The 23,525-nt window shown below is 37.6% G+C and overlaps 3 protein-coding genes and 1 pseudogene across 3 annotated transcripts; 1 reads left to right on the forward strand and 3 right to left on the reverse strand.

The window, feature by feature from the left end:
- The first annotated feature begins 6 nt into the window (after positions 1-6).
- Positions 7-1,286, forward strand: LOC127803877 (tubulin alpha-5 chain-like; annotated as a pseudogene).
- Positions 1,287-2,720: 1,434 nt separating this feature from the next.
- LOC127803878 (ethylene-responsive transcription factor ERN1-like) lies at positions 2,721-3,599 on the reverse strand. Its single transcript, XM_052340471.1, has one exon. The coding sequence runs from the start codon at positions 3,565-3,567 to the stop codon at positions 2,995-2,997; it is 573 nt and encodes a 190-aa protein (XP_052196431.1). The 5' UTR covers positions 3,568-3,599; the 3' UTR covers positions 2,721-2,994.
- Positions 3,600-5,259: 1,660 nt separating this feature from the next.
- On the reverse strand, positions 5,260-18,094 carry LOC127803875 (uncharacterized). Its single transcript, XM_052340469.1, has 20 exons — positions 16,690-18,094; positions 16,096-16,299; positions 15,391-15,495; positions 15,226-15,291; positions 14,952-15,116; positions 13,800-13,874; positions 13,547-13,701; positions 11,898-12,033; positions 11,676-11,745; positions 11,455-11,582; positions 11,291-11,347; positions 9,947-10,132; positions 9,746-9,838; positions 9,463-9,548; positions 9,312-9,378; positions 9,167-9,233; positions 8,948-9,084; positions 8,593-8,684; positions 8,425-8,491; positions 5,260-5,853 (listed from the first exon to the last, which is right to left on the reverse strand). The coding sequence occupies exons 1-20, from the start codon at positions 17,917-17,919 to the stop codon at positions 5,689-5,691; spliced, it is 3,351 nt and encodes a 1,116-aa protein (XP_052196429.1). The 5' UTR covers positions 17,920-18,094; the 3' UTR covers positions 5,260-5,688.
- A 928-nt stretch (positions 18,095-19,022) lies between these two features.
- On the reverse strand, positions 19,023-22,964 carry LOC127803223 (IQ domain-containing protein IQM2-like). The gene is made up of 9 exons (XM_052339303.1): positions 22,857-22,964; positions 21,620-22,127; positions 21,404-21,518; positions 21,204-21,269; positions 21,018-21,106; positions 20,832-20,922; positions 20,459-20,698; positions 20,261-20,362; positions 19,023-20,162 (listed from the first exon to the last, which is right to left on the reverse strand). The coding sequence occupies exons 2-9, from the start codon at positions 22,090-22,092 to the stop codon at positions 19,332-19,334; spliced, it is 2,007 nt and encodes a 668-aa protein (XP_052195263.1). The 5' UTR covers positions 22,093-22,127; positions 22,857-22,964; the 3' UTR covers positions 19,023-19,331.
- Between the last annotated feature and the right edge of the window lie 561 nt (positions 22,965-23,525).

The following is a 23,525-nucleotide window of genomic DNA, read 5'->3' on the forward strand; positions in this document are numbered from 1 at the left end:
AGTCAGATGCTGCTAATGCATTGTTCATTGCAGGTCTCTACCGCGGTTGTGGAGCCTTATAACAGCGTGCTGTCTACGCATTCCCTGCTTGAGCACACCGATGTGTCTGTGCTTTTGGACAACGAAGCCATTTATGACATTTGCCGGAGATCCCTAGACATTGAGAGGCCAAATTACACCAATTTGAACCGGTTGATCTCCCAAATAATATCATCATTGACGACTTCCTTAAGGTTTGATGGGGCCATTAATGTGGACATTACAGAGTTCCAAACCAACCTTGTACCATATCCACGTATCCACTTTATGTTGTCCTCCTATGCCCCTGTGATATCAGCCGCGAAAGCATATCATGAGAAGCTATCTGTACCCGAGATCACGAATGCGGTGTTTGAGTCCTGGAACATGATGGCCAAATGCGATCCCAGGCAGGGGAAATACATGGCTGCTGCTTGATGTATCGTGGTGATGTTGTCCCCAAGGATGTCAATGCTGCCGTTGCCTCTATCAAGACCAAACGGACTGTACAGTTTGTTGATTGGTTAGTAAGAATCTCTTTGTTGTGTGCTTGCAGGCAGTTGCAGATCTATTTTTGTTAATTAGCTACTCTTTTGAGACAACAGGAATGCCTCAAAAGATTGACATTGTTGATGTTGTTGGATGGAAGAAGAAATCAGTTGAAGATTAATTAATTGTTCTATGTATGATTGTTTTAGCTTATTGGGGCGTTTTGTGGGTGGCAGGTGTCCCACTGGCTTCAAATGCGGAATCAACTACCAGGCTCCAACAGTAGTGCCAGGGGCGATCTTGCTAAGGTGCAACGAGCCGTGAGCATGATTAGCAACAACACATCAGTGGCAGAGGTGTTCTCGCGCATCGATCACAAGTTTGATCTCATGTACGCCAGGAGGGCATTTGTGCATTGGTACGTCGGGGAAGGCATGGAGGAGGGCGAGTTCTCAGAGGCGCGGGAAGATCTAGCCGCCCTGGAGAAAGATTACGAGGAAGTTGGAGCTGATGCTGATGCTGCTGGGGACGAAGAAGAAGAAGCAGATGGAGAAGATTACTGAGCAGAGAGATTGGCTTAAATAGCAACCGACTTTGGTTCTTCCATTCCATCTCTCTTTCTGTTTGTCCATTTGCCATTCCTTTCTTCACCTTCTGTTATGAATCTTGTAAAATTATATTTATGCTGCTGGCTTGCACTGTTCTGATGATTATTTCTTTGTCTCAAATTTATGGAAATAATGAATCATCTTGGAAATATAAGAGTTTTTTTTTATTATTATTTTATGAGAGAGAAAGTAACCAAAGATTTACCTCTCCCTCTATTTGATTGAACTTGTAAATAATAAACACAATAACACAACAAACACCATAATATATGGAGTACAAAAATAAGTTGAAGCAAAAACAAAACTTCAATATACGAGAAAGTAATTTTTAATATAGAAAATCCCTTCTAATATGAAAGGGTAAAAAATAGAGACCCAATGGTCCACACAAAAAAAAAAAAAAAATTCACTATGAATAATAAGCTTTTATAAGTAATTGTTCAACAACAACATCAAGTACATAATATCAAATCAATTAGATATCATGAATAACTTCAAAGTATAACACAAAAAGAAACTAAAGAGATATCATTAAAATTAGGCTATTTGTTACGAGGTACAAAACTGGAGTTGTAGAGGTCAAATAAACGATCTAACCATCCAGATGTCTTTTATTTGTTGACCAAAAATGAGCCCAATCAGACCACGAATGATCCTCTAATCTGCAAATGATTAAAAATTATTCGTTATTCTTCAATCCAAAAAATTTCAAACAATAAACTCTCTGTTCAAAAATTAATAATTGGAGTTGCAAACCTCAAAACGTTAATCCGACTATTTAGAACGAAAAATCAACAAGATCAAACAACGGATGATGCCTCAATCGATTAGTTGATCAAACCTACACATTTGACACACCTCTTCTCCAACTTTCTTCTCTTCTCTCGTTAAAAAACACACGACTGCCCCCCAAACACACGCCTCTTCTCCTTTTATACTCAAAGTTTAGAAACCCTTAGGGATTTTGGGCTTTTTGCTCACATGTCAAAGAAGTTTTGGGTTTCTCCACGTAGGAAGAGACCCAAAAACCCACATTTTTAAGCTCTCTGATCTCAATCAGAGTCGTCAGGAAAGGTTTGATGGCTCCATTTTTGTTTGTAATCTATGAAGCATCAGTTTTTTTATTCGTTTAAAGCCCTTTTGAGTTTTTTTATGCGGAACGGCACTAAGCCTTTGAAAAATTGAAACCAAATCCAAGGCACTAACTTTTAACCACCCTTTTACATCTATTATAACAGTATTCTTTTTTTTTATCATATCATAGTTAATACGATGGTTCACTAATTGTGTTTTAATGTCAGTCTTTATCATTTTATTACAAATTTCTTGGATTTCATTAATAAAAGCATTTGGTAGTCTTTTGAAGATGAGATGACCCAACTTATCTTAAAAGATAAGAGCATGAAATGCCTTCTCTCTTTCTCTAATGCTTTCTCTTGAAATTTAAAGGTAAAACTGTTTTTATGTTTTTTTTTAAAAGAATTAGGTAAACGGCAGCCGTCTCTGTTTGAGGCAATTTCTGAAGTGAATTATGCGACTGATGATTCATCTCTCTCTCTCTCTCTCTCTCTCTGTGTGTGCAAGAAACGAAACGAAGAAGAAAGAGACGACAATTCGAGTGCCAGTTAGATAGAAAATCCCCTTTTACATTTTACTAGTACTAGAAACCTAATTCAAAATTACTCGGCGGTGGGGTGGGGTGGGAAGAGAAGCAGAGGACTCAGCCGGAGCAGAACAGTTGACACGCCATCGGAGGAAGATCCCAGAACTCATCTCCCGATAAATCCTGAAAATTCTCCAGTACTCGTTCACCCCATTCATCGCGTAAAGAGACGCAGAAATCTGCCTCTCAAACTTCATCCTCTCGAATTCCGGGATCTCAGCCTCCACGCCACCGGGATCGCCGGAAGCCCATCAAACTCCTCCGCCAACGCCTGATCGGACTGACGAGACCAGCCCACTTCCATCCCTCCGAAAAATTTCTCAACTCCGGCTTGTAAGCCCCGTCAAAAATCTGGGCATCTTGCTTCACGCCACTGCTGCAAGTTTCGCAGTTGGTCTGGATCGTCTTCTTCGTGGGTTTGAAAGAAAGGCCGCCGCCGCCGCCCTTTTTGGTGGTCTTCTTCTGGTTGAAGAGGTTCCTGATCTTCAGAGAGAGTGGGGAATTAGGGGGGGAGCCATGGTTGACGAAATTGGTTCGGGTGTTGGATCCGCGGAGAAGGCAAGCGGCTTCGTCGTAGGCTCGGGCGGCTTCTTCCGGAGTGTCGAAGGTGCCGAGCCACATTCTGATCTTCTGGGTGGTGTTCTTGATCTCCGCCACCCATTTTCCCGACGGCCTTTGCCTCACTCCGACGTACTTGTTCTTCTTGGTGGCTCTGCTTCGGAATGTGGTTTGGATTGGGATTTCTGGTTCTGGTTCTTGTTCTTGGTGGCTTTGGAAGTGGATTTCCATTCTGGCAGAGTGGGGAATGGCAAATGGGAGGGAGGGAGGGAGGGGGGGGGGGGAAGAGGAGGGAAGATTTGGATTGGAGGTGAATGGTGCATGCAATGGGGACACACACTTCTTATAACCGCCAATGCCCATGGGAAAGGTGAGGATTTATTTGTCTCTTGTTTTTGGTGGGTTGTGAAATTGAATTTGTTCTCTCCTCTATGGTTGACTGATTTCTCAACGTTTGGAGCCCAGACTTTTTGTCATATCACCATTCACCAGTGTTTTGAGTTTAATTATTTATTCTCCACATAAAATAATGACATGCTATTTTCATTGGGTTTCGAATAAAGAACAAACTTACATATAATCTTTCCATTATTTCTCTTTCTTAGTTCAAAATGTTAAAATTAACTCCTCCCACCCTCCCTTTCCCCTTCTTGAGAAGGAACGCTAATTCCATTTATTTATGTTTTTAGTATATATGTTTGCTGAAGGCTGAAAGCCACTACTTTGTGTAAGAGAGAAGAGAATTGTTATACTTATTAAACCCAAAATGTTAAGCTAATATATATATATAAATATTAATACAGATAAGGATGAAACATGAAACGAGTTGTAGTCGTGTTTGAACTAAACAAATTTATATAAAGTAACACATCTTATTTATATCTATATAAAAACGATTCCTAACATAAAATTATCATTATGAAAAAAAAATGTCATCAAATATTTGGTCAAAGGTAAGACTAGTAATAGTAGTAGTAGTGATCACGAAGGCCTGCCCCGCTCCTGCTTACAAGTTTGTGCCACTTGGAATGCACGCCAGCAGTTGTTAGTTCGCCATGATAAAGTTCATTTTCGTCTTCATGCCAAGAAAATAAAAATAAAAATTAAAGTGTTTTTACTTAATTTTGTCGCTATATATATATATATATATATGGGTTAGGTGGAATCTTTCTGTTCATGCTGCCCATCTTGGATGGGTATCTGCTTCCCCTGCAAGCCACCAAATCTCAATCAATAATGCCCACCTTATCATAAATCGCACGTCTAAACAAAATGCCAGCAGGAGGACCCATGCGTGTGGAAACTGAAATTTTTCATCGTCATCAAAACTTGGTTTAATTTTACATAAAAAAAAAAAATAAAACATTTTATTAGAGGATTGTTGAAACAGTTGCAATCTGGTGATCCAACCCAATTTAGACTGAGCATTATTAGCCTTAGGGCAGCGATAAATTATTGTGCCTTTCCCCAAACTAATAATTCCGTATCATGGGCTGTGATAAATTCAATTAAGTACTTTTTGAACAAAAAGTGGATAATTTCTATGTTAAAACATCTCTGGCGTTCTTTAATACTATAGAATTTTCCAAAGCTTAACACTCAAAATGATTACATAACAATAAATCAACTTCAAAATCAGGGAGCCCCATGATTCCATTCAAACTGCCATGCCATCAGGACCTCAATGGGCTCTTGAACTGCAAAGTTGCAAGCATGTCGTCTATGCCAAACCCCAAGTCAAAGGATAACGGTGGCATTATGCTTATGATTTTATAACTAAAGGAGAAAAACACTTCAAGTTTAAGCAAACGGGCCCTCATATAAGATTTTGATAATACTCTACAATATATAGTCATGGGGGGAAGGTAAGGGGCAAGAAGAGCTCAACAGAAATGCGACAGGCCATTGAATCTGACATCCAACTGATAAGAAAACAAAAAGATCGCCATTTATAAATGAAGTCCTTTGTATAGTCACGATAAAAAAGCAAAAACAATTAACAGCACCAAAACTGCAACAAGAATTGCCCTCCGCGACAAAACCCTCCAAGTCCAACTTCACTCTCATATTATCAACCCTCGACCTAAACTTACTGACCTTTGCTTTCTTATGCTTTTGCAGTATCACACTACAAATAACACTTCAAAATATACACATTCTATCCCAGCAAAAGAATCATAGTGAACCAAACACCGAACACCAGGTTGCTGCTGTAGCAACTCATCCAAAAATGAATTATGCTGGGGAATCTTATGGCAAAAAAATGGGTAACAAATATTGGCAAGACAAACCGATCAAACCAGACACACTATAAACAGCAAGATGAACATTACTCTACTGTTATCTGGAGAACTATGATGACAGGATGGACTGCAAGACAACCTGCTGCTGAGGCTGCAAGGATGACCAGGTTGAAGCCAAGGTGGATGGTGGTAGAATCTGTTGCAGTTGCTTCAAAAGATTAATCATCCGGCTTGCTGTTTGCTCCGTTGCAAGATCCTTCCCGGCACAAAGAATCTAAGGCAACAAAAAAATCCAACAAATTACAGATAAGCCTTTAATTGTGCAACATAGTTCTTCACTGGCTAAGCAAGCAAAATTAATAAACAAAATTGTGATTATTCAAGCACCCTTGTTCCTAAGCAGTATTTCAAAATGCTATAGGACTAAACTAGACTGCCATGCATTTACACAAGTAAGGATTCGGCCCAAACACTGGTCTGATACCAAAGCACTGTCCAAATAAAGAGAACCAGAATCTGAAATTCAGAATTCAATAATGCTAAGAAAATAATTTAATAAATTCCTTAAGAGAGAACTTTGCATGTAGATATTTCCCACACTTCGTCATTCTTATATTCTATTGATGTTGTTGACCCAAGTTTATGACATTCATCGCTAGATAAAAATTATCCTTGATGAACAAATAGAAATATTAAAGGTAGTCTCTTTTTATTGACAAGTCCACTGAAATCAAAGATATGAAGCCATATTTTCAAAAGTGCATTTGTAGTTAAGAATTCTATTCCAACGACAAGTGTGGTTTGATGTAAGTTTGCTATATCAAACTCTCCGCAATAAGTGGTTTGGAGGTTTGCTATGGAGGATAGTCTTGTGGAAAAGGATTGTTGTGTGTATGAATGGGTGTCAGGAGGGCTACAAGCAATGTTTACACATCAAAGCTATAAAGAGGAATCACAGGGAGTGCTTTACCTTATTCTAGTGTTATGGTCCACTACAAGATATGAAACTTATCTCACATCGGAAGTTTAGGCTCCTGGTATGGGGTTTATACCCTCTTGGGCACCCTCCTCTTGACAGCTAGTTTTTTAGGGTGAGATCTACCCAAGGGTTGTAACAGTGATATCAGAGCTAGGTTCCATGCCTCACAATTGCAATCGCGCGACGACAAAGGTGACGTCGACATTGTAGTGTTCATCCAAAACTAGCCATCGCTAGTGCACAACCTGTCGTCGTGGGTGCCGGATTGCGAAATGTGGTGGTATATTATAGTCCACTGCAAGGTATGAGACTTGTCCCACATCAGAAGTTTAGACTCTTGGTGTGGGGTTTATAACCTCTTGAGCACCCTCTCCTTGACAACTACCTTTTGAGAGTGAGGGGTTTACAATCTCTTGGGCACCTTCCCCTTGACAACTACCTTTTGAGGGTGAGTTCTACGCAAGGGTTGTAACATCCAATTTCAAGTCAATAATGGCGTTAATGTGAGATTCTAGCTTAAAAGTTCAAAGAGTCATTAAACCCTCCTGTGATATTTTCCCTTATTTATTCCAATTGTCAAGATAAAATGCAAGTGTAGACAAATTTCAATAATTTTATTAAAAATTACAATTTTTTAATCATTCTAACAAAATACTACATTTTCCAAATTATTTTACTACTACTCTTCTTCCAATTCAACATGCCATGATGGAATATGGGTCTTCTAGCAAGTCAAAGTAACGAGATACAACAAAACGAGTTGCTTACAGTAGAAAGTTCAATTTATCCCAATTCCTCCCCTTACTAATCATCTTCCTACACTTATTGTTGAACACTAAAACAAATTTTCAATTTCCTCAAATTCATTATTGAGAGTAGTGTATTTTATTATATCTCACTACTAGAGAAAACTTAAAAATTTGCCAAGTATCAAGGGGTATGTGTAGAAAGATGGTGTAAGGGCAAAAATTAAGGCAAAATGAACTTGATATTGAGAGTAGCGTGTATTGTTGTATATCACTACTCCTAATAGCAAGTTTGAATTGCCAGAAGACCTATGTTCTAACGTGACATGCTTAGTTAGAAAAAGTGTAGCAGTTTGTTAAATAATTTGAAAAGTGTAGTATTTTATTAAATTACTTAAAAAATTATAATATTTTTAAGAATTTCCCAATAAATGTCTCTCTTTATCTTCTGACAGCATTAGTTAGTCCTCATTAGCTAGACATACTCTTCAACACAACAGCATTTCTTGACATGCTGCCATAGGATCATCTTATGATCCTTATCTCAGGAGAGAGAATTAGAGAGTTTGGCGTCTATCAAGAAAACAATCTTTTTTCTTGTGCAGCAATGATCAGGGAATCCTTTGCTGTCTAAACTTGCTTGTTTGGGTCAATTTTACCTAGAGTAAGGTACAAAGGAGGTATATTTTACCTTATTTATTTATTTGTTTTATGAGTTTACTACTAGCCATCTTCTTCCACCTTTGTACGCAGGAGGAACAGGTGATGACTCAGAGAATTCTATTGATTGTTAAAAGGAACCATTTGTTTGTTACTTTCACTCTGCTCTGATTTTACAGGGTTCCTCTCTCTTTTGAGGATTTATGCTTCATGTATATTTCTTACTTAAAAAGAGTGCCCCAATGCAGAGGCTCCCCACTTTGGGGTCAGGAAGTATGTGGTTTTACCCTTGCTTTGCAAAGACATGTCAACAACTCAAACCCATGACTTCCAGTTCTAATCTCCAAGAAGCAACCTTACTGCTACTACCAAGGTTTGCTCTCATTTATATTTCTCACTCATAGAAACAAATATATAAAAGAAAAATGCATCTGCTAAGATCAACTTGAAACAAACTAACCTCTGCAAATACCATAAGAATTTTAGGAAGATACTGGTTGTTGGGTCCTAAAAGTTCCCCATCTGACCTGCACATGGACATCAATTAAAACAGTTGGTGAATCAGTTAAAAACCAAAAAGGAGGATGACAGGTACAGATGACGCTAAAAGTTTTAAGTCAAATCCCACCTTTCAACCATTGAACATAGCTGGTCATGTACCATTTTGGCCTCAACCAAATCACCTTTTATTGGCAGGCAGTTTAACCATGCAGGAACAATCTGCAAAAGACCTTAAGAGCTAGAGTAAGAGAATGCAAAGAGAGAGCACAATATTCACAATAAAAATTAAGCCTTAACCAATTTCGGGAACATAAAGTAAGAAGCATTTATTTGGGAAAAAAAAAGAAAGGGTCACATGAGAATGGGACTGCTAAAATGAATAAATTTCCTCTCAAACAAAGACATCATCAGAAGAACTAAATGAAAACAGAATACTGTGTGCTTGTCCAGACTTGAGGGGGCAAAATAAAGGAAAAGAGTACCTGAGCAGAGTCTATACTGTTACGGTGGAACAGACATATTTTTCCCAAAGCAGAAACAGCATTATCATATGCCATTACATTTTCAGACTGCAATGCAGTGGGGCTCATTATCACAACATTCAACCTAGAAATAGCCTCTGAAAAAGGTCAAAAAGAAACTGTCAATTTCAATAAAAAAAAATAGAATAAATAATTCCAGAATGTGGAAGCAGATTGTACCTCCAACAAGAGGTTTAAAACCAGAACCACCAAATTCAGCACAAACCCCAAGTCCATAGACAGCAGCCTGAAAATAAGAATGCGTTTCAACATAATGAACAAAAGAAACTCAGGAATAAAGTCAATATTATGTGGTTGTGCAGACCTGTCGGACATCTGGATTCTCATCATTGCAAGCTTCCAAAACAAAAGGAAGATACTTGTCATAATATCTGGTCAAAGATGTAGAACAATTACAATGGATGAACAACCAACAATCAGTAATTGTAACTAAACATGCTTAAGGTTATACATACTTCAGAGCTGCTTCACGACAGTGCTCTGCAACATCATCAAAGATGCAAATTGCTATCCTTCTCTCTTCAGCTGGTTTATCCTGCCCCTGCATGGAAACAAGTAAAAAGGTAATGGAGCAAGTTATAACAGAGCTAGTAGCAACAAATTCAAACTGATGGATCAATGATGGAATGTTTAATCAAAGAGTTAAAAGAGTATAGGTACAGATACAAGTATCATATATATACACAAATAGGAAAAAAACTAAAGAATAAAAAAGCATTAGGTCATAACAGAACTTACCAGCATGGGCGTGAGATATGATGAGAACTCATCAAATAAGGGCAAAAAAGAGGCCTTGAAAGTTTTTACCAGACTTCCCAATATTTCACCTACCTGAATCATAATTCAGTTTGTGAGTAAAAAAACAGAAATAATCAAGAGTCAAATGCTGAAAAAATGACAGATCCATGAAACTCATGAAATGCATGGTCAAAGACAAACATGATTAAGAACTTCTTCCTCTTGCTCATTTTCCTCTCTTAATATTTCCCCCTCCTCAGCATCAAAATCTTCAGCTCTGACCCTTTCTGCTCTCATGGTTTTTCTACTTGAGCTGGCTGTGATCACCTGTTTTATCTCATTCACAATGCTCCTAACCTGGCTTTCATCCAAGAGAGGACCAGAGATCTGAAAGCAGAAAACAGAAGGCTGATAAAGAACTTCAAGGGTAAATTTTGATGAACATACAAAAAAAATCACGTTAAGTAAGCACACACAAGACTAAATGCATGCTAAAGGACCAGGTCTCTACTCTGCCACATCACAAATTAATATAGCCAGCATGAACCAGAAGCTAACTTTATCTCCCTCACAAAGAAACGTCAATCCAGGAAAATTTTCAAAAGAAGGATCTCAGAAACCAAGGATTCAGATCCAGTTTAAAAGACATGTAGGCCCAGAAACATGAGAAACAAAAATCCACTGGAGGTAAAAATAAATAAATAAATCCATAAGTACATACTCCTTTGAAAAAGCAAGTTATGTTACCCACTCAAAAAGATAAATGAGACCATAGAAAAGAAAACACAAATCTAGACTGTACATTTAATATAAAAAGCAGAAACCATGATATTTTTCTGATGGCAACCAACCGCATGTTGCAGCGATATAATCACTAATCTGAGCCAAGAGCAATCAAGTCAGGACTATTATTTAGCTCTTATCCAGATGAGTCCAACTAAAAAGGTAGTCATGCCATGAGGACTTGATTTGGTACTTTCAAATCTCTTCATCCTCCCTTATGATGTTCAACCAGTATTCAAGATTTTGTAACTACATGATTGTACCTAAGTTAGGTTTGAATCAAATTTTAAAAATATAGATCCATTGATTAACAGAGCTTATCCATATTGATTTCATATTGGTCGGTGTGATTTAATAATTGGATAATTCTTAAGATTGTCTGGAAAACCACTTATCCTACTGATAAGGGAAATTTTGGTATCAGTAATATACCTACCACCCTATAGAGAAGCCTAAATGAGACTAAGGCAGAGTACAATGTATAAGTGAAAGACAATATCATTTTCTAACAATATGATATTTTCTAACAATATGAACCACCATTAAGAAATCGTTACCAAAGATCAACATCAGCAGCTTTCTTCACAAATAACAAATTCAAATACAAAATCTTTTACTACAAAAAGAAACAAGAAGAGGATGTGACAAATCACTGTTTCTTTCAATTTCATGCCCAAAAAATGTTCACAAATCTACAATGTATCAGATCAATACAAATCCATTTTAATTATTTCAATTAACAACATTATAAAAATTGGCAACCTGTATGCACTCATTAAGAGCATCCAACATGCTTGTACATATTTCAATATCTGGCTCCTGCAATGCCATGGAAATTTAAATTATTCAGTTCCCAAATTAGAAAAAAACAGTTGTTCTAGTAATAAGACAGCACAGCATTACATGGAATATTCCAAAGACTACACCTTTTGTAGGGCTTCCACCAAAGCTGGAACTACATAGTCAGATAACTGCTTGATATAAGATTCATTGCGACCTTGAGCAAGCCCTTTTTCAACAGCTAATTTTGCTGAGACCAATAACTCAGGCATGGCTGAAAGATAATAGTTCACGTCAACTAATCAACTCAACTCCTATACTATTGGAAAAACAAACAAAACCTAGGAACCAACAATTGAATGTATACCTGAAACAGCTGCTTTCCTCACTTCTTCATGGAAGTAAAATTTTAAAAGTGGTACTAAAATTGGGGCAACCTGTCAAAGAATTGTGGTATTTTTTCCACTTCTGTTAAAATTAAAGAACCCACCACATAATGGGATAAAGGCTGGATATGTTGTTGTTGTTGTTAAAATTAAAGAACCCAAAAACTACAAAAGTAAAAAGACCATATCAAATAAAGAGCAACCTGATCAATCCACGGATAAAAGCCTTCCTTCAATTCATCAGCATAGCAGCAGAGCATGTTACAAGCTGTAGCTTTCTCCTCAAGGACACTAGTTTTGATTCCTATTCTCTTGTCCCCCAAAGTTATGGTCTCCATACTGCAATTATGCCAGACATACAGCCCTCAGTCAAAATTGCAAACAACCTTCACAAAGAAGAAAGAAATAAAAGATAGAACTTCTGGACCACATTTAGAAAATTAACTGTTGCTCTTACAGTCACACATTCAAATCAAATGCCAAATGGAACAACCAAAAGCAACATAAGAATGAAGAATAAAGGTTAATATGAATCCTGCAGATTCTGAATGCTTCCATAAAATAATTTTATTGTTATAGCTCGCACTTAAAGACCATTGTATCACTTCTCCATCTTCATATCATCCGAATAATGAAAATAGTCTTATTTTCTAAAGATTGTTGATCAAACTCAGAGAAATAATCTTTTGATTCTACAACAGGAAGTGAACATGTCAAATATTCAGAACAAACATTTGTTACAGCAAAGTTTATTGAAGCAAAGTTCCCTATTTACATAATAAGGAATTCAATACAATATCTCCATAAAATATGAAATGGCTGTTTGATATCCACAAATTTGCAAAGAAACAAAAATGACCATCAATTGTTAGACATGAAGATGAAGCCAACTGATGGTTAGTCTTAATTGCCTCAACAGACTTTAGAATGTATTTTGTTAAAGTTGACCTGCTTTTTTTGAAACCAGAATCCGAGCAGAACATGAATTGTGGCGCACCATTTTGTTACTCAACAAAGATTCCTAGAGGTAACCCCACACTATGCACTGGAAGTGCCTTAATGGCTTGCAACAGAAACATTTAATCCAACTGAACAATTTTAAATGTCCAAGGAAAGTGGTGAAATAACTCACAAGTTTTCAGGGCACTGGAAATAGCAAACTCGTTACCCATTATTTAGCAATGCTGAATTTTCTTCAAAATACTTGTGCACTTTATATCTTTCTTGTATATGAGACCCTAAGAATGGCACTCTTCCAAGATTGAGGTCATTAATTATCCATTGAAAATATGTGGGCACACTTTTTCCAACAAAGGAGTAGTGTGCCGCCGTAAGTTACAATCTCCACTAGTTCCTCTCTTTTATCTACCCCATAATTTTACAATGATTTATCACAGTGAACATATACACATATATACATAAATGTTATTTTATCAGAAGTTCAGAACGAGAGGAATCATGGACTTCCCAATTGAACTAAACAGGTATTGCTTACCAAACTTAGCAAAAGCTAAGTTGAGATTGTGAGATTGAATGGCCTTGTTTAAATTGCTAACCAAGTTAAAGAATTTTAGGATGACACATACTGATAACAAAGCCTTCCATATCAACTATGTTTTAGTCAGTTGTTGCTGTTAGTGCATGTATGAAGCATCTGTTTCCCTCAAAAAGGACTGGTTCCAACACGCATAAGTAAAAGCATTTCAAATTTTTTCCATAATCTGTTGCCGGCATAAGCTATACCAAAAACCCAAATCAATTGGCCGGAATTCATATTCAAGCTTCCTTTACTGCTTCCAAAATCTTCAAACATTGCCTAAAATATAAAATAAAGCTCAAGAGAAGAAGAAACCTTTCATCATCTGATTCATCAATTTCATTATCAGAATCTGCAGATGTAATTATCACATCAGGTTTGAGCTGCGCAGATTGAAGCAATGGAGGCATAACAACAGCCATGTAAGGTAGGAAGTCCTGCCCCAAACATTTGCAGAGTCTGGCCCATGCCTATAAGAAATTAAAAAAAAAATAATCACAGAAGGAATCAAAAAAATGATATAAATGTTTCTTCCAGATATTATTTCATTTTCAACATAACCACATACCTGTAGCATGTAACTTGTAGTAGGATCATCTGTCTCCAGTTGAGATCCTTGCAACGACATGAGCACTTCCATAACCTTGTATAGAAATGAAAAGTATTAAGTAATGCCAATTTTTATAATAAAAAAAAAAAAAGTGCTAACTGCTTATTCTACTAATATGAATGCTTACCAAAAAAATTAAGGAACAAAGCCATTATTTTCTTTTTTCTTGATAAGAGTCCAAAAAGTAAAGGTCACCGAGCAAATTTTTCTTTTAAGAAATGTCAGTGTTTCTTCTCTTTTTTAGTTTACTGACAAAAAGATTCCAGGACAGAAGTAATATGTTCTCTCAATTACAAACAGGAGATTCAAAAAACAGAAGGCAGCCAACAAACAAGACTCAGAGAAGTTTGCAAGAGGGTATTTTGCAAAACAAAACAAAATCGCAACAATGAAGAGGTGACTGGCATCACATTTAGGCTTGGACACAAGGGCGGAGCCAAGTGAGGCCCAGTGGGGGTAACTGCCCCCACTGGGTTGGATTTAAAAAAACAAATGGTTTTATATTATTTTTAACTTAGTCCAACTCCCAAAATGAACTCAAAATTATTGTATTAAAGCTTAGCCCAAAATAGGTCAAATGCCCCAAATCCAAAAACTCCCAAGTCCTAATCCATTTTATTTTCAAATTTATCCCATTTCTTGCTTTATTTTCCAATTCCCACCTGATTTTTTCTTTTGGTTGCTACTGCTACAGTTGAAAGAGTATTTTCTGCAATGAACATTGTAAAGAATCAATTGCATAATAGAATTGGAAACCAATGGCTGAATGATAGCTTAGTTGTGTATGTTAAAAATAATGTATTTAATAAAATTGATAATGAGGTCATTATACGGAGTTTTCAAAGTATGAAAAGTCGTAGGAAACAATTGTAAAAAGTTTTTGCATTTTAATATTATCATTATTATCTTATTTTTGAAATTACATTTTTTATATTTAAGTTCACCACCACTAAATCAAAATCCTAGCTCCGTCCCTACTTGGACATGCACACTCATATGTATGGATACCCAAACACCCATGGTCACTTTGAGAAGCAACAAATGCCTAGTGTAATATTTTTTTTCCTTGGGCTTCAACAAGCAAAGATAAATTATAATTGTATGAGTCACCTGCTTAGCATCCTCCCTGAACTTCTCCTTCCCAACTGCCATTCCAACCAAACTTATGCACTCCATTGCTTTGGCACGAAGCATCCGGCTTGACTTGTCAGTTGCATTCTCCAATATAGCTTTCAAGTAAGGCATAACTGCATCATAATACTTTTGGAAGTGCTCCTATAAATCCAAGATAAGTTAGAATGAGGTTTAAACTGAATCTTAAAACATGACTATTTCACAAACAATGAAACGACCAGAATTTGGATCTTTAAAATTTGATGCATACCTGAGACGAATCAGCAACTGATGCTAAAGCAGTCAAAGCCCCTTCTTGCACCATTTGTTTGCCATTCTGAATAAACATCAATAGTTATAACCCAGCATTTTATCTTTACATTTTCCTGAATGCAGTAAAGCTCTATTTATGACTTATGGAAATTGGCTGCCATACCTGTAAAAGAACAAGCAGTTTGCTCACTAATCCATCCAAATAAGGTGTTAAAATATCTGGAGTGCAGTTTTCACTGAAATTGAGAATTGCTGAAGCAGCATGTGCCTGTAAAAATAAAAAATCTATGAGAAAAACCAATAAACCATGTATAAATTCATTCCAAATCTAAGAAAAGTGACTAGATTAACAGAATCATGAGCATTGGGTTATCCCCACACAAATTAAATGATAACAGATAACATGAGTTTAAAAACATATAACAAATAGTACAGATTAAATACCAAATCTTCATTCTCCAACACAAATGGAAATCACATGACATGACAAGAAGTGCAAGGTATATATGACTTGCAGAAGATGGATCAAAAGGAGAAAAGATCAAACCAACAAAATAAGGTTAGATATTACATCCTACTGCTTTGTTCAACAAAATACGTTCAAAGTTCCCAGTTAGGAACCTACTGCAAGTCAAAATTCATTAATGTCATAAAATTATTACAAAGAATTAAGGAACCTAAAAAGCATAAAGAGAAAATACATTGGTACAAAACGAACACACATGGATTTATTTTTGCAACTAATACATGAACTACAAAGCACGGGATTTTATTTCCTTCCACAAAAGCAGGACCAAGTAGATGTTGGAATTCATTTTTGATCACTGATAGCATAAACTTTTGCAAATAACCAACTAGAAAAACTAACCTGCACACGGGGATTCTGGAAATCATCCATAGCTCCAGCTAAAGCTGGCAGTACATGTTGATGGTACTGAACTTGCAAATCTGGGGCCAAATCTGTAGACAGCTGCCCAATTGCATTAATAGCAGACCATCGTACTCGAGGATGGGGATCTTGAAATGAACTCAATACCATGTTGACTACTTGCTCCAAATTCTTAAGCATGACCTGCAAAGACAAAGGAATATGAAGAACAAAGGGAATGGCTTTATGCAGAACAGTGAATAAATGTAAAAAGAGAAAACAAAGCAAAAGCAAAAGCAAAGCAGAAAAAATATGCAAAACTGGCTTGGTCCATCATAGTACACAGAAAACCTTGGGTTTGCTGGACAAAAATACAAATTAAAAAAATGCAAAACAGACTTGTTCCAGCATTGCATGCAGAAATTGAATTGCATGCAGAAACAGAGAAATATAAACAATTTAATTTGTTTGATTGTATCTGAACCATTCAGGAAATGATAAGAGAACAGAAAAATTTTCAGGGAAAGTAATCAACAAGCCCTTTAGCAATTAGCTGTTATAACGTAGAATGAAAGCCACGTGATAGTTCTATACCTTAGAGCATCCTTCAGCAATCTGGGCAAATGTTATTAGGGCAGCATGGTGCTTCTTCCACTCAGGAGCAGCAAGATATGCTGGCAACTGCTCTGAGGCAACTGCAACAACCATATTTCCTCCCAAGGCAATAGATAACCTATCCAAACACTCCTGGCCAACGCTATAATTACTGCTCTCTCCCGCGTCTTCACTCTCAATTTCTGCACTATGCCATGCAGGGTCATCCTCAATATCCAGTAGCATCTTCATCAGTATAGCAAACAACCGACTGATGAATTGCGGAAATTTCCTCATCATCCCCGGCGCTCTTTCCCTCGCTTCAGTAAGCGTAACCACAAACTCAATCGCAAGATGCCTTGTCCCTTCTTGAAGGACTTCAGACTCCGCAATCTGCAACATTGACCCCACCACATACACCAATTGCCTCCTCAAAAATCTCGGCTCTGTCTCCGCCAATTCGATCAACAATTCAAGGGCTTGCTGAGCCGTCGTCTCCTGGCCACGATTCAACGCCTCCATCAACGTGTGCATCATCGCCGGCAGCAAATCCTGAAACCTGTCGCGATCGCTCGAGTTCTCCAAGCACTGGATAAAGTTAATCACCGCATTTAGTGCCGCAATATTGACATCAAAGTTCGACGACGAAGTCAAACACCGCAAGAACACAGTGTGTAAATCCATTAAGTGAGGGACTAGAGTCTCCCCTGTGTACTGCGACAACTGGGATAAGACCAACAACGCCGATTCCTGAAGCTCAGGAGAATCGGACGAAACGCACTGGAACATAAATGGAACGAGCTCCGGCCAGCCGTTGTCAGGCAGAATCCCGGCAGCAAGCTCCGAAACGGTGTCGCATAGTTTCCTGATTATAGTCTTGGCTTTCTCCCGCTGGACACAGGCGAGGAAGATGGACTTCAGCGAAGCCTGAGTGGACGCCGACAACCGAGGCCACAAATACGAATCATCTCGAGTCAATTGTTTCCTGAGAAGGACGGCCGCCATGGCCCGGGCCTCCACAAGTGGGGAGAACTGGAGCAGATGGGCAAGCTTGAGCGCGAGCGAGTCAGGATCATTCTCCTTGCAGAGATTGAATACGAACTCGGCCTGGGACCGCTGCTCGTTCGACGACGACATCAGGTTGGAAATTAGGGCTTCGAACGGCGCCGGATCGGGGCCGAGAATCGCCGCGAGTTGAGCTTGCTGGAGCTGGATTGAATTGGAGGCCATCGCCGCTTCCCAGTTAGGGTTTCTGCTTCAGTCCTTTCCGCTTCGATGACTGAATTGGGAGACGGCGACGGCGGCGGCGAACACACGCACACACACACTCTCTCTCTCTCTCTCTCTGTCTCTCTCTTTCTCTCTCCCTCCCTCTTATCTATATATACGTCTCGTGTTGGCGGAATGGGAATGGGAAACGGGAAAGGGGCGGGCTAGGTTTAAGGGCGCGTTTGGCGGTAGAAAGTGAGGTTAAGGCCCTAATGGTGGGGTTAAGCACAGCAAATCACGATGATTAGTTCTGATTAGGGCGCGCTTCCGAACCTTCTGGACTTTTGAGCTTTTTGGAGGGAAAATGGAACCGTGAAAAAAAGGAAACCTATTCGAAACCGCCAACCTATGGGGAGAAGGCCGACAAAATGTCTCACCAGTCACTTCTCATGACGGGTTTGGCTTGGCTGGCATTCTGATGCTCTTATTAAACCACAGTTATTTTTAATTAAAATATGAATTTTGTTCATGAGTATATATTTTAATATTAAATATTTTTATTAATTGATAATAAATATATTATATTTTAACAATACCCTCCTTAAAATATTTATAAGAAAAATAGGTGCCCAAATACATTTTGCAAATCAAGGTTTCTAAAATTTTAGTGAAATTTTGATGATTTTTAGAGTTTTGTCCTTTTATATATAATTGATAATTACCTCAATTATAATAGATGGTTTTTATTGTAAATATAAAAATTTCTAAAACATGGTGTAAGATTGATAAACTTTTTAAAGTTTGATATTAAAATAATAATGTATCCTTAAAATAAGGGTGAGAATATTAACAATTATATATAATTTAGATATTATTAATATATAATTTTTATATAAATTTCAAAAATCTTAATCCAACAAGGAATCTTTAACCATATCCCACTTACTTTCGGTTCAATACCTCAATTCGGATTTCAAAGTATAATAACAAAGTCAACATCACAATGAAATGTTGAGAGTTAAAAAGAGTATATGATAGAGAGAGTTCATGCAAGAAAAGAAAAACTTTTTGAACTTTTACTTTGAATGACACCTCAAATCAGACCTTGCAATAGTTTCTTTCACACAGTTGGAAGCAAAGTACACGAAAAGTTGAAAATCAAACACATAATTTCATGAGAAAAAAGAGTAATCTTTTTCAATTGAATTGAACCGCTGGGGGCGGGGCGGGGCGGTGGAATTGGAACCGCAAGAAAAAAAAAAAAAATTGTACAATTTTGGTCATCTTTGACTGACTGACTGACTGACTGACAGAGACGAATGAAAAAATGTATACAAGACAAGATGGGGAACAGCAAAGAAATTAAGTCGTCATCATCATCTCATCTCCTCCTACACTATGCGCACAACAAAAGAATGAATCGATCAAAGAATTTACCCTATCTCTTGTGTCAGTCGTTTAAGAACTCCTCCTGTTCCGGAGGTTGCTTTACGTAAAGGAGAGGATTGTGGGGTGTACAGCCTGATTCGCGACAATTCTCCACAAAAACTTGTCTTTGTCGCGTGGATTTCTGCACTAATAAAACTGTTCGGTGTAGATGCTTGAGAGGAGGAGGAGGAGGAGGATCTGAACCGGCTAGGGCTAGCTCTAGCGCTTCTTGGAGACAGGTTCACTTGCTCTAAAGCATCGAACTGGAGCTTGGAGGGGTAGTCCCTCACACAGCCTATTCTAGGCCCGGCACCAGTGGTCCACTTGCAAGAAAGTTGCTTTCCCAATTGGAACGAATTCATTCGTTTGTGGGAATTAATCCGCTTCAGAATTGATTCTTTGGGAACACTCTCCTCTTCATTATTTTCCTTGTCTTCTTCCGACAAGTTTTCCTCAGTAACCATCTGATATTGTTCGGCACCAGCGGATGATTCTTCTGCTTCCAAGATAACGGCACTTGGATCAAAAGACTGATCCTCAAACTTTAATCTCTCCACCAATTCATCCCGATCTGGTATTGACAGATTAGTCAAATTCCTGCGATGACGGCTAGATGGGCTTGGTTGCAGAGGTTCTGATGATGCAGCAGCAGCAGCAGCAGCATCCTCCTCCTCTTCGGTTGAATTGCTTTCCTCTGAATCCTTATTATTCTCTGCATCCATCTGTTCCTTCTTGGCTTCATTCTTTCTTGCCACGTCCTCTTCAGATGAGATGCATCTTAGGAAAACGCTGCTCTTTTTGCTTACGGATTCTTCTTCATCATCCACTGGATCCATCTGATTGCACATAAATGTTTGATCAGTGTCGATGTTTCACTTTATCACGGTAGAAAATCTCAATGCAATATAAAATGAAGAATGATGCGTGATTTTACCTTAACATCAGTGAGTTCCACATTGTTAACCCTGAGGAAAGAGATGAAATCCTGAAAGTTCTCTGGTGTTGGCCGGTAGTGGCCGCTGTGAGGCCATATTGCCTGACGAAATTTGAACAAGAAGAATATTGCTAAGTCAAAAGTAAAACAAAAACTCAGATTTATAACTTACATGAGTTTCAATTTTCGTAATTATACCTTCAGAATGCCTTTTTCAACAACTATTCTCCCGGCTGCAGATGTGGCTCCCCCGGCCAAGAAGCTAGAATGCTGGAATGTGCCCTTTTTCTTTTGGCCAATATATAAGGTCATTGATGTACTGAGGACAAAGATCCATTTAGCACCTTTGGGTTCTTCTACCGTGTTAAGGAGAACCCCTGATTGTTTGTACAGGAGCCTTCCATCCACCACTTCAACTTCATAAGCCTTCCTTTCCTTCTGCGAGGAGTGGTAAAAGATCGTCAGCAACAAGGTTCTCAAGGACCTAGAGATTATTCTTCTTTTTATAGAGGAAAATGAAAAGAACGAAAGTTCAAGTTAAAGGAAGATCGAGGAATCAAGAGGGGCTTACCGGACCAAGATACCTGATGCATTGCTGTAAGAGTTTTGATCTAGGACATTTGTCAACAAGATTAACTTCCTTACCTTCTCCAATATCCAGCCTGCATGATGAAGGTGTGAGAACCAGAATTCATAACTAAGACTCTAAATAAACCTGCTTCAAAAATGGCAGAATTAATTTACAATAAAAGCTTACCAGTAGAAAAAAGGTTCTTTGCTTTGACAGTGGAGCCATTTATCATAGTAGAAGTGGAGATTGTGTCCATAACGATGTCGTGGGTCGATCTGTTCAACAAAAACAATGAAGTATCTGAATGAATAACAGCCAAGTAAGATAATGGCATGGGAACAAAAAATAATCAGTATAGAGTAATTTACTTACTGCCTCAAGCCAATGTTGTAGAGCCAGTTTTTGGGCTCTGTTATTCTTTGATAAACCTTTTCCAACCTGAAAAAGAAATATGGTCATAACCCAAATAAGTCAAAAGCATACAGAAAATTATTTACAGAAAAAAAAAAAAAAAAAGCATACAGAAAATTAAAGAAAAAATAACAGAAGTATTCAATATGAATCGAGTTTACCTTGGCCACTCTGGTTCTTGCTCTTGACCAACGGGAAATGGCAGTCTCGTGTTTCTCGATGTCGAAGAATGATATAGAACTTCGCTTGAGTTCGGCAAAATCTAACAGCTTCCACCTGCAATTTTTAGATTTTCAATCAAAAGAGGCAAAAGCTGATAAAAATTTCATAGTAGTAACAAGAGAGAGAAAACTGTGGATATGATAATAGAAACTCACCAGCTCTGCTCAATGAGAACAGCACAATCTGCTAGCTTTCTTCTTGTTCGAAAGCTTTTATATACTTTCTGCAACTTTAACGCAGCTTCGTGTTTTGGACTGCTGAGATCCAGTACAGGCAACCCTGTGGTTTTCTCAGCCGTGCTAGCAGACCTTGGAGATTGATTGTCCATCTCCATTCTAGTAATATCGGCCCATGTGGCGATTAAATCCTTCCCTTCAATTGAAGAAGCTTCAATTGAGACCTCCGTTTCAGTTTCAGTCGTTTTAGAGCAAACATGTCCTTCCACTGTCATATTCTGAGAATCTTTTGATTGCGAAATGGTAGGCTCCCAGTCTCGGCCCTTAGAACCAATGGATTGGAGCTGAGCTCTGTTATCATCCTTCAAAGTAATGGATTCTGCGATGACTGATTCAAACCCATGCTCTAAATCATTGTACAAAGCGAAGGGGCACGAAAAATTAATCCCCATTCAAGGATTTTGATCGGCTTTTGATCTCTTGCTTCCTGTTAACACAACCCATTACTTGTCAGATGAATGCCAACTAAGAAACACTTTGAAAATCAAAAAAAAAAAAAAAAAAATCCTATTTATGCATTCGGGAATCTACCAGCAAACTGAAATTAGATCAAATGTGGCCGCTAAAGCACAAAAAATATGATAATAAATCAGCAAATAAGTGGATGCAATGCAGAGAAGAAACTGATCAAGACAAGCAAAAAATCTGCAATGTTACATTCAAAATAAAAATCCATTTAGAATAAAAAACCAAATAACAAAAAATGCATTTCCAGGACCAATCAAAGAGATCTGAGGAAACTGACACTTCTTCATGATATTATCACGAACAATTGAAACTAGGTTGAATAACAGATCCTTCCCAACAATGAGAGGGAAAATCAGAAGTCCCCGACAATACATTCGTAGATTTTCGATACCCACTAGGAAATACACCAATCCAAGAATAAGAAACCCCAGAAATGCAGTAAAAGGTTCCGTGCCCGGAGGAAGTTCGATAAATTGTTGCGGAGAAACCCAGATTGAAAAATGGCACGATTTGGAAAACCCATTTGCAGATTCCGGATTTCAAAGCAAAGACACCGGAAATCGGGATTAAACAAAGAAACCAGAATATCCATCAAACAGAATGAACGGAAGGAAGACTAAGAACAACGTTTCGACAAAGAAAAATATAACCTCGTCTTGTTTGGAGAGAAGATATTGTATCACTTTACCTCAGCGTTGGGACGGATTCGTCGTGAGCCAAATGAAAGAAAGAGAGGAGTACTTAAGCTTGGATGTTTGACAGCTCGTCGTACACTGCTCGCCTAGTTATATAGGAAAGTGATGAGAGAGAGGCACGTGGAATGGACTTTGAATGGGTGACACCTTGTTCCCTTGCGCTGTCATTTCCAACTCCAACAAACCTCCTCTATTGAAACCAAAATTGACGGCAAAATCTCAATTTTAACCTTTATACTTGTATTTTTTATTTAATTTCTCGATTTTTTTATTATTTTAAACACATTTCTAAATTTATAATTTCGAATTAATTATATTTTAAATTTTTTATTATTTTAATTATATTCATAAATTTATTATTCTCAACAAATTTATGTAGATGTATAATTGATTATAAATTATATAATTCAGGAATGAAATTAAAATAATAAAAATTTTAAATATTAAAATAAACAAATATAAATACATAACTTAAAATATATATTTAACCAAAATTGATAGAAATAAATAGAAAATATATATATTTAAATTAATTGCATAAAAATACCAAAAAGATAATATAATAAAAATATTTGTATTATTAAGAGTTATGACCCAAAATTTAAAAAAGAAAAATCTTTTCCACCCTTTGTATCAAAATTTCTTTATTTTCCCTTCACTAA

Source organism: Diospyros lotus, chromosome 6 (genome assembly GCF_014633365.1).
Source record: "Diospyros lotus cultivar Yz01 chromosome 6, ASM1463336v1, whole genome shotgun sequence".
Classification (NCBI taxonomy): Eukaryota; Viridiplantae; Streptophyta; class Magnoliopsida; order Ericales; family Ebenaceae; genus Diospyros; species Diospyros lotus.